Source organism: Asparagus officinalis, chromosome 4, assembly GCF_001876935.1.
Source record: "Asparagus officinalis chromosome 4, Aspof.V1, whole genome shotgun sequence".
Taxonomy (NCBI): Eukaryota; Viridiplantae; Streptophyta; class Magnoliopsida; order Asparagales; family Asparagaceae; genus Asparagus; species Asparagus officinalis.
The window spans coordinates 74,637,946-74,651,568 of record NC_033797.1 but is presented as its reverse complement, the minus strand read 5'-3'; the positions used below and the strand labels follow the sequence as shown (position 1 = coordinate 74,651,568).

Here is a 13,623-nt window from a genome sequence, read left to right as displayed (position 1 = left end):
ATCGACCGGCTTCTTTGGTACAGAACCCCCAGCATCTTGGGGCTGTTCTTCAGATTCTTGAGCGTTCTGGTCGTAGTCCCTTAGGTAAGCTTTTCTAAACCGAGTGCCAAGGTTGCCTCCTGGGTATGCTGCCAGGACAATCCTCTCTTCTTCTGAGTCGGTAAGAGGTTTGAGATGATCATCATTCTCATTAATAGAGGGGCTAATCATGTTGGATGACTTAGCCTTGCCTCCCTACTTTTTGGACGTGGTTTTCGTCCATTGTTGATCTTCAACTAGGTCGGGATGGACCCACATGATCTCCCCTTTTGGGGCAGTGAAGGGTACTAACCCCCTATCCTTCTGACTGTGTAAGTCAGTATTTTTCAGGTGTATTTCCCCTTTGTGGATGGGAATGACGCCATCTGCAGCCGCCATAGGGGGAAAATCACCGAACTGGACCGCTACCAAATTACTGGATACAGTCTTCTGTTCCGGCTTCAAGATAAGTACGTTACCATTCACCAGATTTTGTAAAATATCTTTGAAGACATAACATTTTCTAGTAGGATATCCTAGGAACCTGTGATAATAATTAGGGTCATCTATCTTCCCTGCTTCATCCGGCTTCCTGATTTCGGGAAGCTGCAGCTTGTTGTTCTTCCGAAGTAACTGGAATAAGGTGTCCACATGCTCTTCTTTAAATGAATACTGCTTGGGCACTCTTTGTTGATTCGGTGCCTTGCCTTGCTTAGCAGGAGGTGCTCGCGTGTTGGTGTCGGTAGCCAAAGTCTCTTTTTCTCTTGGATCTAGGAGCATTGTTCTGGTTGCGTTGCTGTTGTGGTTTCGGTTAGGTAACTTCTTCAGCCTTGACTCGGGCAACGATTTCTTCGTCTTGTTCTCCTTGCGATACCAATTGTCTCCAGGAGTGGCATTCCGCTACCCCTATCTGAGCAAGGAGCTGGGTCTGCAAGTTGTGCCTGTAAGTTTCAACCAAAGTTCATTCCGCTACCCCTATCTGAGCAAGGAGCTGGGTCTGCAAGTTGTGCCTGTAAGTTTCAACCAAAGTTGATTGAGTCATACCTGATGGGCATCGCCAAGTTGTGCCTGTAAGTTTCAACCAAAGTTGATTGAGTCATACCTGATGGGCATCGCAATGCCATGCTACGGAATCTTTCCACATAAGTCTTGATAGACTCTCCCTTCCCCAGTAGAGTCGCCATCTATTGTTTGTGGAAAAATTTGTAGTAAAAGAAATGAAAGAAAAATTTGATTTAAAATCTCTCAAGATACATTACAATTGGATTCCGATTACAAAAGAGAGGAGAATAAATTTCATTCTCCCCTTTATTTAAAACTGGGTTCTTTAAGGTAGCGATGGAATGCCTCCTTCGAATGCTTACGTTGAATTTGCTCTCCGTTGACGATCCGACCGTCTTTATCTCGAGGGAACGATGAACTTTCGTGGTAAGTTTGTTGAATAACTCTTAACGAGTTTTAAGAACTCAGAACGAGTTAGAACTCTGTTAAAAGAGTTATTAAAACCAAATAATAGGTTAATAAGCCAAAATAGATCTGTTTGTTACTGAAGAATCTGATCTCCTAACTGCCAAGAACTCTACCGGGTTAATAAGCCAAAATAGATCTGTTTGTTACTGAAGAATCTGATCTCCTAACTGCCAAGAACTCTACCGATTTCGTAGATGATTTGATCTTCTTTGTTACTGAAGAATCTGATCTCCTAACTGCCAAGAACTCTACCGATTTCGTAGATGATTTGATCTTCGAAATCTAGCCAAAATCTCCCAAAAATCCAACCCTGGTGCGGTTTAGATCCCAAAATCTTCAACCTCTCCCCAATCCGGACCTCCGAAAACTTTGAACCTCCTTCTCTGCTGAGTTTTTTGAGGTTTTATAGGAGGATAAGGGGTTGTAATTGCCCCCTTAATCCGCTCCTGAGTGGGCGTGATTTTTCAGATCGTGGGAAAACAGTTCTGAAACTGTTCGACTCATGTTTGAATGAGTCAAACACCCAATTTAGCGTTAAGGACCCTAACTTCGCGTTTTAGAATTGAGACGCGGAGTTGGGTGTTGACTGAACGTCAAAAACACGAGGGCCGCTCGCGTTTTGCTTGTTGCAGCTTGGAAACGCGGGGGTCGCCTGCATTTCAAGAATTGTAACGCGAGTATGAGTTCTGCATTTTAGAAGGGACTAGTTGACTTGTAACCTCTTTTGTAGAGCGTTTGCAAGGATTATTTTTTAGTAATCCTTTCTTTAGCTGTTGTGAGGTGTGAAAGTCATCAGGTTGTAACTCTCACAATTGATTGTGAAGACCACTGAATAGAGTTTCCATCAGTTGTTGGAAGTATCATTGAATTGTAACTCTTCTGATCTATGTGAAAAATCCTCCATTTGCAGCTTTCATTTGTCGGCTCGAAAGTCATCTGATTGTAACTTTCATCATTAAAGCTTGGTGGGGATCAGCTATCTACTGTGATTTTTAGACAGCCTACAAACCCGCTACGCGGTCGACCGTGATGGTCGATCGTACAGGTATCACGGTCGACCGTGACGGTCGACCGAACACCCCCGACAGAGAATAAATTGATTACAGGAAATCTAAAGTCGATCCCGATGGTCGACCAAACCAATTCCCAAGAGTTAAATCACCTACAGGGTCCGTGCGGTCGACCGCCACGGTCGACCGCCACGGTTGACCGCCTTCAACTCCAGAGCCTCCTGCTCTCCGACCTCCAGTCTACCTGGATAATTCTTGCTAATTTCCTGAACTTCTCTTGCCACTTCTTCAATTCTCCATCTCATCGAATGTTTCTACAAAAACTAAGCCGACACCAAGTCATCCAAATATCCCACTCATTGCATCCAGAACGTTGTGGAAACACCCCACGACAACGGACTCAATCCACAACAAGTCGGGAAATCAAACGTGAGCTGAAACGATCTCCCCCCATCTGAATCAAACTGGTTGCATCGAAAGACTGCCTACTTATCCTTTTGCCCAAGGAATCAAGCTGAACGTAGTTCACCCAAATGGTCTCCAAAGGCCTCAACACTGAAGAATGTTCAAAAGCTTCAAACAATGACCAAATTTCACACCTGAAACATCTTTGGTCATCATATCTGCAAGGTTGTCGTTCGTATGGACCTTCTCTAATATGACATCTCCATCATCCAAAACATCACGAACTAAATAGAATCTAACATTGATGTGCTTCGTGCGTGTATAATAAACCTGGTTCTTCGCCAAATAGATACCTGACATGCTATCACAAAATACCCGAATGGTTTCTTGTATGATCCCTAAGTCATCCAATAATCCATGCAGCCACAAAGCCACCTTACCAGCCTCAGTCACCGCCATATACTCTGTCTCTATAGTATAAAGAGCCACTGTTGACTGAAGCGTGCATCGTCAACGTACCGGTGCACCTACTAATGTAAACACATAACCTAAAGTAGACCGGTGCTTGTCAAGATCTCCAGTATAATCTGAATCCATGTAACCAATACAATCCCGCTCATTCTTCTCGTCCTTCTGGAATACCAAATCAACATCCACGGTACCTCTAACATACCATAGAATCCACTTCACGACCTCCCAATGACCCTTCCCGGGGTTGTGTATGTATCTCGATACCATGCTCATGGCCTGTGACAAATCTGGCCTCATACACACCATCGCATACATCAAGCTACCTACTGCACTGACATATGGGACCTTCGACATATAATCTCTGTTCTCAACTGAAACATGCGACATCAATGCTGAAAGCTTGAAGTGGGCAGCCAATGGTGTGCTAACTACTTTTGCATTGCCCTCAAAGCTGAATTTCTTCAACATCTTCTGCAAATAGCTCTTTAGTGTAAGCTTCAATCCCCCCTTCACCCTGTTTCTCTCGATCTTCATACCCAATATCTTCTGTGCTTCTCCAAGATCCTTCATCTCGAACTCTGATGACAGCTCCTCTTTTAACTTTTGAATACCTGAAGAATTCCTAGAAGAAATAAGCATATCGTCAACATATAAAAGTAGATATATGTGCTCACTATCCTATAGCTTGTACGTGTAAACACATGGGTCATATGGGCTCCTCGTGTTCCTATGGCCAATCATGAAGCTGTCGAATCTCTTATACCACTATCTCGGTGATTGCTTCAAACCATAAATAGACTTCTTTAGCTTGCAAACCAATTCTTTTTTTCCTACAGCTTTGAATCCTAAGGATTGTGTCATGTAGATCTCCTTATCTAAATCTCCGTGTAGAAAGGCTGTCTTTACATCTATTTGGACCAAATCCAAATCTAACTGTGCTACCAACGCTAATAAAATCTGAATCGACGAATGCTTCACAACATGTGAAAATACCTCATTGTAATCAATGCTCTCAAGCTGTGCATATCCCTTGGCAACCAATCTAGCTTTCAACCGAATGTCCCTAATAGAACATCCCTCCTTCTTCGTATATACCCACTTATAACCAATAGCTTTTTTACCCTTAGGTAGATTTGCAAGTTCCCAAGTATCGTTCTTCTGAAGAGATCGCATCTCCTCCTCCATAGCTTCCCTCTACCTGATCTAATCGGGGCTAGACTTTACCTCCCTGAATGTGGATGGAACCATATCATCAATGACCTTTACTGATAATGCATATGCGACCATGACATCATTATACCTAGCTGGCCAATAAATCACCCTCCTCGGTCTATCTGCTGCAATGGACCCCTAAACATGACCCTACTCCTAAGTCTTACCATTGACTGTATCCTCTATCTGCCCGGCTATCATCTCATCTCCTCCCAGTATCACATCTGTAGGAGCCTCGATGGATACAATGCTATCTAGAGTGGATGGTTTCACGTCATCCTCCACCTATTATGATATCTTAACTGTCTGGTGTTTTCGTCAAAAGTTGCCTTCATCATTGATTTCATTAAAACTTCAAACGTTACAAATGAATTCAAATAACGAAAATAAAAATTACAACTTTCTTGAAAATAAACACAAGATCCGTTTATCGTCTCTTGCTTGCGTGAGTCTTTAGCCTGTGACGGGGACGTCGATATCCGTGGACTACCTGGCAATCAGATCTGATCCAGAAAAATCGGGCAGAGCTTCGTCGATCCGCGAGGAGATCTAGAAACTTGAAGCGCCTATCTCGGATAAAGCGAGATATTTGCTCTTCTTAGGATTACCGACGAGGGGTAATGCTAAGGAACGGATGCGGGTGATGCAGATCTGATGAAGAACTCTCTTGTGTTGAAGTGCTCGATCACTCTTCACTCCAGCAGGGCTTCGCCAATTCTCCAAAAATCCAGATCCCCAAAAGTGAGGCCTAAGGCTTCTATTTATAGGCGACGCCCCTGGGGTGTCCCCAAAAATCTAGGACACCCCTGGGGTGTTCCCAAAAATCTAGGACACTCCTGGGGTGTCCCCAAAAAACTAGGACACCCCTGGGGTGTCCCCAAAAATCTAGGACACCCCTGGGGTGTCCCCAAAAAACTAGGACACCCCTGGGGTGTCTCTAAAAATCTAGGACACCCCTGGGGTGTCCCCAAAAAATCTAGGACACCCCTTTGTAATTTCTCCGTCCGAACTCGGATTTTAGTGATTTGAATTGCGTTGGAATTCTGACGAAGAGTTCTATCAGCCCCGATGGTTGGATTATCTGTAGAACGAACGAGACACGAAAGGCGTTGTTCTTTTTGTAAACATCGCGGGGCTCTCGATTAGCCTGTGCCTTCGTTATTCCGAAATTCTGTCAGCTCACGTAGTTCGTCGATTCACTTCAAGCGTTCACCGACGTCAATCGAACTCCTGTGAACCAGATAGTGACGTTCATTGTCGTTCCTTAACACTGAGCTATTCGTGGAGACCTATAGGCAATTTTCGATGCCTACAGATACCCCCTCCAAAGCGTTCCGGACTCGTTTCTTTTATAGAAGAGGCTGGAATACTTTGGATGTGATTGATCTAGCCTTCAATCGGTGTAAAGGACCTGTAGTTAGCTTCAACTCTTGGCTCCTTCGATTTTCGGTCTATTCGATGCTTTGACGAATAGTTGACCGGCGTTGACCCTAGGGTTTCGAACGTCATACGTTGACTTTTTTGGTCGCAACGCGTTGACTGGCGTTGACCTAGGGTTACGCGTTGACCGGCGTTGACCCTAGGGTTTCGAACATCGAATATTGACTTTTTGTCGTAACGCGTTGACTGGCGTTGACCTAGGATTACACGTTGACCAGCGTTGACCCTAGGGTTTCGAACGTCATACGTTGACTTTTTTGGTCGCAACGCGTTGACTGACGTTGACCTAGGGTTACGCGTTGACCGGCGTTGACCTTAGGGTTTCGAACGTCAAATATTGACTTTTTGTCGCAACGCGTTGACTGGCGTTGACCTAGGGTTACCCGTTGACCGGCGTTGACCCTAGGGTTTCGAACCTCGAATATTGACTTTTTGTCGCAACGCGTTGACTGGCGTTGACCTAGGGTTACGCGTTGACCGGCGTTGACCCTAGGGTTTCGAATTAACCTGAGGACCAGTTTATACTCGTGTACTCCTGGGAGTTTCGGGAATTAGTTTAGCCTCGTGTACCCGTCGGAGGTTGACGGGTTATCCTTAAGAATATTATACATAATATTCTCCAGGAACTTCCCGTCCATTGTGAGAAATAGTTTAGACTCGTATTCTCGTTGGAGTATAAATATGGGCCTCGAATATATCGAAACATATCCGAAAAGAGGTTCGAAACGCATATGAATCACCCCCGGACCCTTCCACACGCGCGAACCCACATTTCGCGGTTCACACACATGCGAATCAACAAGCTAGGATTGGTCCGGTTCAAATTGATTTGAGTTGGTTTTAATTGAATTAAAGTTCGGTTTAGACCCGTCCGGTTCAGACCATTCCGGTTCAAACCGGTTCAAGCTCTTAAAATTCCCCTCAAAGACCGATCCTTCTTTTTCTCTCTTTTCTTTCTGTTTCCGGTTTCTAAAGTTCCGCCCCCCTCTTCAAAAATTCGGCTGCTGCTCCTTCTCCAAGAGTTCTAAACCTCTAAGAACTTCCCCACACCAAGGACTCCAAACAAGATCCAAGTCTTCCTCCTTAAAACCCATCAGCTTTGATAAGATAAAGCCTCGAAAAGGAACCCGAAATCTTCATCTCCTCACAAGCTAGGGTTTGGGATTTTCTTCTTCTTCAAGCTTCAGAACTTGGGTAAGTCCCTTGCTTTGATTTTAGTTAGTTCCTCATGCTTTGGTTCAATGATTGAAAACCCTAGTTCTTCAAATTTAGGGGAAATCCGAAATTTGCATTGGGTTTGATTGTTGGCCGAATTTTCTTGATTGATTGTGTTCATGGCTTGATAATTTCAACTCTAGCTCTTTAATCTTGGAAGAAAAACCGAATTTGGGTATGGAATTTGAGAAATTGACCGAATTTGGGGGGTTTTTGTGCAAATTTGAGGCTGAAATTTTCAGGGGTGTATGTGCAAATTTGGGATTGAACTTTGAGGGGGTTATATGCAAAAGAGGGCTGAACTTTGAAGGGGTTATGTGCAAAAGAGGGACTGAACTTTGAAGGGGTTATGTGCAAAAGAGGGCTGAAATTTGAGGGGTTGAAAATGTCAATATGGGACTAAAATTCGAAGGGTTTTTTGTGCAAATTTGGGCCAAAATTTAAGGGGGATTATATGCAAAAGAGGGCTGAACTTTGAAGGGGTTATGTGCAAAAGAGGACTGAAATTTGAGGGCTGAAATTTTACCCTCCTTTGGCCGAAAATTGAGAGGCGTTTGCGTGTGAAAGGTTCAATGTGGTTTGAGGGGTTTATTTGCAAAAGAGCAACCCATAAAGTATAGGGGGTTTATTGTAAAAGGGCTGGAATTTTAGGGCTGAAATTCCAAAAGTTTAGATCATAAACCTATGACCAAAGTTTTGATAAAAGCATGCGAAAACCAAACCGAAATTTGTGGAGGGTCTTTTTTGCAAAATTGGCTAAATTTTACAAAAGGGTTTATTTGCGAGATTAACCAAAATTGTGGGGTACTGGGGGTGCTATGTGATCAGGTATGATGACCATGACCCAACTCGAGCGTGTCCTTGACCCGAATTTAGCCTTGAACACGAAGGGTATTTTGGGTATTTCATCAAAATTAACTGCGAAAATGACAATCATTGTTTCGCATGCACGAAATTTGTAGGTTTAACTAGACTTCAACTATAAAATCCTATTTATACATAGGATTTTAATTAAAGTTCTTAATTTCCCTTTTAAATTTCGCGTATTCATATTTTAGATTGTGCCTGACTTGCTGCTTTTCGTTGCAGATTTTCAATGTCTCCACGCCGATTTCATTTCTTTTCAATTTGATTTAGTTGTAACCGGATCTTATAAAAAGACCGGATCTTTGTAATCGATAAACTATTACAAGAGTGTACAATGGAATCATTAATGAAGAAAGCAACGATTTTTCCCGCGAACAGTCTCCACATCGACCTCGACCTCCTAGGAGTCGCTCTCGTTCGCAGCCTAGCGAGGAAGAAGTTCCTACAGCATCCTTCCCTCCAGCGGCTTCCTTTTTCGGGGGTGGGAATTTTATTTATTTATTTTTGTATCCCCGATTGATCCCCTCGCGGGTCATGAAGGAAGAACCGACACCCTCCTTCGCGGGGGTCGAGGTTTCGGACTTGGTGGTTCTGTTATACCCTCGTTTGGCCCCTTCGCGGGTCATTCGGGAAGGGCCGACACCCTCCTTCGCGGGGGTCGAGGTTTCGGACTTGGTGGTTTTGTCATACCCTCGTTTGGCCCCTTCGCGGGTCATTCGGGAAGGGCCGACACCCTCCTTCGCGGGGGTCGAGGTTTCGGACTTGCCTTGCTTGGCTAATTCAAGTCTTCTGGTATATTGGGGCGATTTTGTGTCGTCCTACACCTTATAGGTCGGTGTATGTTACCACGTTATTTACGTGATGATGCATACCGTTCTTCCAGTGTAGGACACTCAAAATCGTCTCTCCAATTATCCCGTGACTGATCTTATCTCGCTTTTTTATGAGCTTTCTGACTCTATCCTTGTGTTTTGTTGCAGTCGAGTTCCCCGCGGGCAGCCTTCCTCCTCATGCTAATACTGGTTGTAGCCGGGAGGTCTTCTCTTCAGCTTCCATCAGGTAGGCCGTTAGTCCACTCCCTCAGTTTGACCGAGATCGTTCTGATGAATCCTGTCGTTTGATACGGGATGAAGGGCGTCATTGCTTACGCCAGCTTATTACGGATGCTTCCTTCACTGCGGATTCCACTTCCACTCAGGCTTTAAAGAAGCCCGGTTTTCTGTTCGGAGATCACATTGAGGATCCTGCTACATTGACTCTTATCAAGGAGCATTGGCTGACTCTCGACGAAGGAGCTCTCCTGTATATTCCCTCCATTCCTCGTCAATATTCTTTCACCCATTTGGAGGGACAGGCCGTGGAGCGACATATGTCTTGGCCTCTTACCTATGATGCTGAGCGAGTTCAGTGTGGATATACCTCTCATCATAAGATTCCTGGTTCTACTGGGTATCATGATATCCGCAGTCTTTGACCAGAGATTATGGGTCTTGACACTGCACCCCCGGGCGAGGTATCAGCAGCTGCTCCTACTGTGAAGAATCGTCTGGCTCATCTTGGGAGAAGGTTACCTCCACCAGATTACAGATGCTATGGTTGGGCTTTCTCACAAGCCAAGGGATGGTGGACACGCATGACCAGTTACGTCTTGGGGGGCTGGGAGAAGGATTTGAAGAGCAGAGGATTGTATGCACCTATACGGGCCACCATGTACGGACTTCCGGTCAGCTGCCGCCATTTCTTGGCGTTGTTGGAGACATACATGCCCGACAGTAACACGTTCATGACCAGCGGCGGAGAGTTAGGGTTGGCCTTACATGAGATGTATCAGGTTTCTGGTCTTCCAATGGGGGATTGTCCATATCAGGAGTACTTTCCCTCGAACCAGCAGTTGGGGTGGTTGAAGAAGGATACTCCCGACATGCATGATACTCTTTGGGACATCACTTGTCATTATTATACCTCCTTGATCAAGATTTCTCCTCCAGCGAAGAAGAAAAGGAAAATCAGCTTGAAGCAGTTTGCTGTCTATCTGTTCCCTAATTTGGAGGGTGACTCCGACGAGCCCCTTCGTGAGTTAGATGTCCTGACCCCTACCGCCATTAATGAGTTGATGGAGAAGGCTGAGGCTCATTCTTACACCATTGCCCGTGCTGAGGGAGCTTTTCCTGCAGGAACCAAGTTTCGTTCGTTCCTCCGCCGTGCACAGAAGTCCATCGAGCCCCGGACTCTGCTAGCAGGCTACCTTGCCCTCTGGTTGAAGAAGTGTGTTGTTCCGTACCGGTCTTTAGACGCCTTACCTCTCGAGGTGCTCTTCCCCGCAGTTCAGCTAGCTTATGAGAGGGAGCTTTCACTGCTCCCAGCGATGGTTGCCGACATCCATTGCGGGCTTAGGTATCTGGTCAGTGGTTTTACACGGGTGGGTTCTAAACCATCGACCGAGCTTACTTGTCTGAAGGTCGAGCTTCCTTATGCGTATCTGATGGCATGGCTCGTTCTTCACCATCCTGACTTGATGTCGGCGCCCAGCGTTGTTGATGTCCCCGTTCCTTTCGTGTAGCTGTTGGAGAGGATCAGATGGCTCGGGAAGAAATTCGGCGATGCACAACGAGAGCTTCAAGTTCGCAAGAGCTGGGAGTTCTTCAAGTGTTTTCCCCACTTTTCGGGTCGCTATGGTGATGTGCTGACTGATGAGGAGAAACCCAGAACTAATCGGACTGCTCTCGACGTTGGTTGTTTCCGCTGGTTAGTGAACATCCGTGTTGGGTATCTCGTTCTCCGGGTGAAGAATCATTGCCACATAGAGCCTTACCTTCCCTACCGTTTTGCTCATCAGTTCGGTTACGACCAACTATATGTTAGGAATCCGAGCCGTGGTTTGAAGGTTGAGGGGGGGCTTATTGATGGCGTACGGGCATGGCTATGGACTATGGTGGGCTGCACCGGAGCCCACTTTGCTCTTCCTTCATATAGGCGCAAGCCGATGATTACTTTCCTCAGTTGTAAGTGGTTCCTCTCCGCCAATGAATCCATAGGTGTGAGGAGTCTTTCAGAGTTAGAGTCTGAGCACTCGGTCCAGGTCGCTATGATGGCTGCTCGTAAAGCCGAGCTTGCTCAGAAACAGAAGAAGAAGTCTGCCAAACCTCCTCTCTCAAGCAAAGACGATGAAGAGCTCCTTCCTACTGACGATGATGACGAGACTTCTGAGGAGGCGTATGTGGATATAGATATCGACCAAGAAGAACTTGATGCAGGTTTGTCATCCTCTTTGATCCTCTTTCTCAACTTCAATTGATATCAACGAAAGATCTGGTTCATTTAATGAAATAATCCTTATCATTTCAGGTAGGACAGCCGACGACCATGAGTCGCTCGCTTCCCGTCGTGCGAGATTCAGGCCTGGTGGCCAAGCTCCTACCCAGGTTGATACACGTGGCCAGTCCACGCACGAACGACCCGTTGGTTCTATGAGGGGTGATATTCCGAAAAAGAAAAAGATCGCTCATAAACCACACGTTGGTCAGCACTCCTATGAAGTGGATTTAGGAGACTTCGCCGACAGGGAGGAAGGTAATACTTCGTCGTTTTCATTGCTTTAAGATGACTTACCTTCTGGGATTCGTAATCATGTTTTATGTTCCAGGGTTCTTTGAAGAGGGCGAACTCCCATTGTCTCCCGTATTCACTGGTTCTGATAATATGGATAGCTTCATGGAGCAGATGTGCGATGCCCTTCGTGACGGTTCTCTGGGTATCGATCTAAACATTGATCTTGGACAGGTGAATAGTGTTGAGCCCACCGTTCCATATTCAGGTATATCTACATCCGATGATACTCTCCTCAAACATGGGGAAAGAGAATCTTCTGTTCTTGCTGCAGGTATTTCTGGGCTTTCCCTTCTTCCTTAACTTCCAACATTTAGGTTGTCCTGCAGATGTCGCGATGGAAAAGCCAGCTGAGGATCAGATCTTTCATGATGTGGGCTTCGAGGAACAGAGGTGTGCCTCTGTACCAGGTTCCTCGGGACCCGACGCTGGATTATTAGCCGATATGTTGGCTGAGCAGGCCACCAGAAGAACCGTGGGACCACCCTTTGAGAGTGATTCATTCACAGGTATATATCTGATTCCCTTCATCTTGCCTGATCTTTTGTCTGACTAACGAAGGATTAATATTACAGCGCCAGTCATTGGGATTAACCCAATATCGATTCCCGGCATATCTAGCTTACCTCGGAGTGACGGACTTGCAGGTACGCATACGATTTAGGGACATCGTACTCCTCTTTATTTATCTGATTTTTGACTAATATATGGGTGTAATCATAGGACCAGCCACTGGGACTGATACCTTTATGACTCCTGGTATCCCTCTTGCATCTGAGGACGATGGACTTACAGGTATGCATACGATCTCGTCATCCCGATTTTCCTTATTTATCTAAATTTTCATTTTGACTAATAAAGAAGTGTAACTATAGGACCAGCCGTTGTGCCTGATGCCACTACAGTTTCTGGGACTGATAGTTTGCCTGAGAGCGGTGTCTCTCCGCCACAGCCGAGAGGTATGACCGATTTGCCTACAGGGGTTGATATACCCTCCATGACTACTCCTGCAGTTATTTCGGAACCTGTCAGATTTTAGCCTGAGGGGACCTCCGTTGGCCTTGGTATGCTCGGAATTTGCCTTTAAATTTTCTTATCGTATTCGATAATCTCTTAGCTTTCCACACTGTTTCTTGTAGGATCTCGATCATCTCTATATGAGCGTGTCCGCGCCCTCTTGGCTTATACCGAGACAGAGACATTTTTCGTACGGACCTCGGCTTTTTTACCGCCTTTTATAACGGCATGATTGAGAAACTTCTTCACAGAGGATACTGTTTTGATCAGTTCAGGCGTTCCTTTTCTCGCCACATGATGATGATGAGGGAAGAAGGATATCCAGAGTTGGCCGATTCCTTTCTTGCCGATTTCACTGTTCTGGAGTCAGAGATCCGAGAGTTGAAGGAGTTGAAGGCTGGTGGAGCTTCCTCCTTCGTGTCCTCTCAGATGGAGCATAGGCTGACACAGTGGCACGACCTGAGATCTTCCATCGGCAGCGAGCTTCGATCACATGAGCATTCTGTTGCGCAGCTGATGGCTACCGTGGCGAGGAAGGATACAGGTAGAGCCGAGTTACTCAGCTCTTTGGATTCCGGCCGTGAGGAAGTGGCTAGATTGAAGGAGGCCTTGAGGCACGCCGAGGAGTCCGTTACTCTTATTGCAGAAGACCTGGCTGGATTAGAGCGTTCTCGTGAACAGACGCTCGAGAAGCTGGGATCTACACAGGAGAGATTGATGAAGCTGAAGAATGAAGCCGCGAAGATCTTAAGCAGTTCCGAAGACTCTGTCCGAGCTAGTCTGCAGGCAGAACTTGAGCAGAGCTATGTAGACAGGCTTTCTAGTTTAGAGTCCCATATTCTTAGCCGTCAGTTGCCTTCGGGCTAACGAGCTTTTTATTTTATGCTTTTGA

General features: G+C 45.7%; 1 protein-coding gene across 1 annotated transcript; it reads left to right on the top strand.

The window, feature by feature from the left end:
- Positions 11,325-12,905, top strand: LOC109836020. The gene is made up of 7 exons (XM_020403960.1): positions 11,325-11,362; positions 11,454-11,922; positions 12,032-12,223; positions 12,290-12,361; positions 12,438-12,509; positions 12,590-12,778; positions 12,854-12,905. The coding sequence occupies exons 2-6, from the start codon at positions 11,709-11,711 to the stop codon at positions 12,751-12,753; spliced, it is 714 nt and encodes a 237-aa protein (XP_020259549.1). The 5' UTR covers positions 11,325-11,362; positions 11,454-11,708; the 3' UTR covers positions 12,754-12,778; positions 12,854-12,905.

Excerpts from the sequence above, each read along its gene's own strand:
- LOC109836020 (XM_020403960.1), top strand. The coding sequence starts at position 11,709 with ATGACTTACCTTCTGGGATTCGTAATCATGTTTTATGTTCCAGGGTTC. Across the intron at positions 12,224-12,289 it reads TGAGAGTGATTCATTCACAG|CGCCAGTCATTGGGATTAAC; the intron begins GTATATATCTGA and ends TTAATATTACAG. Across the intron at positions 12,362-12,437 it reads TCGGAGTGACGGACTTGCAG|GACCAGCCACTGGGACTGAT; the intron begins GTACGCATACGA and ends GTGTAATCATAG.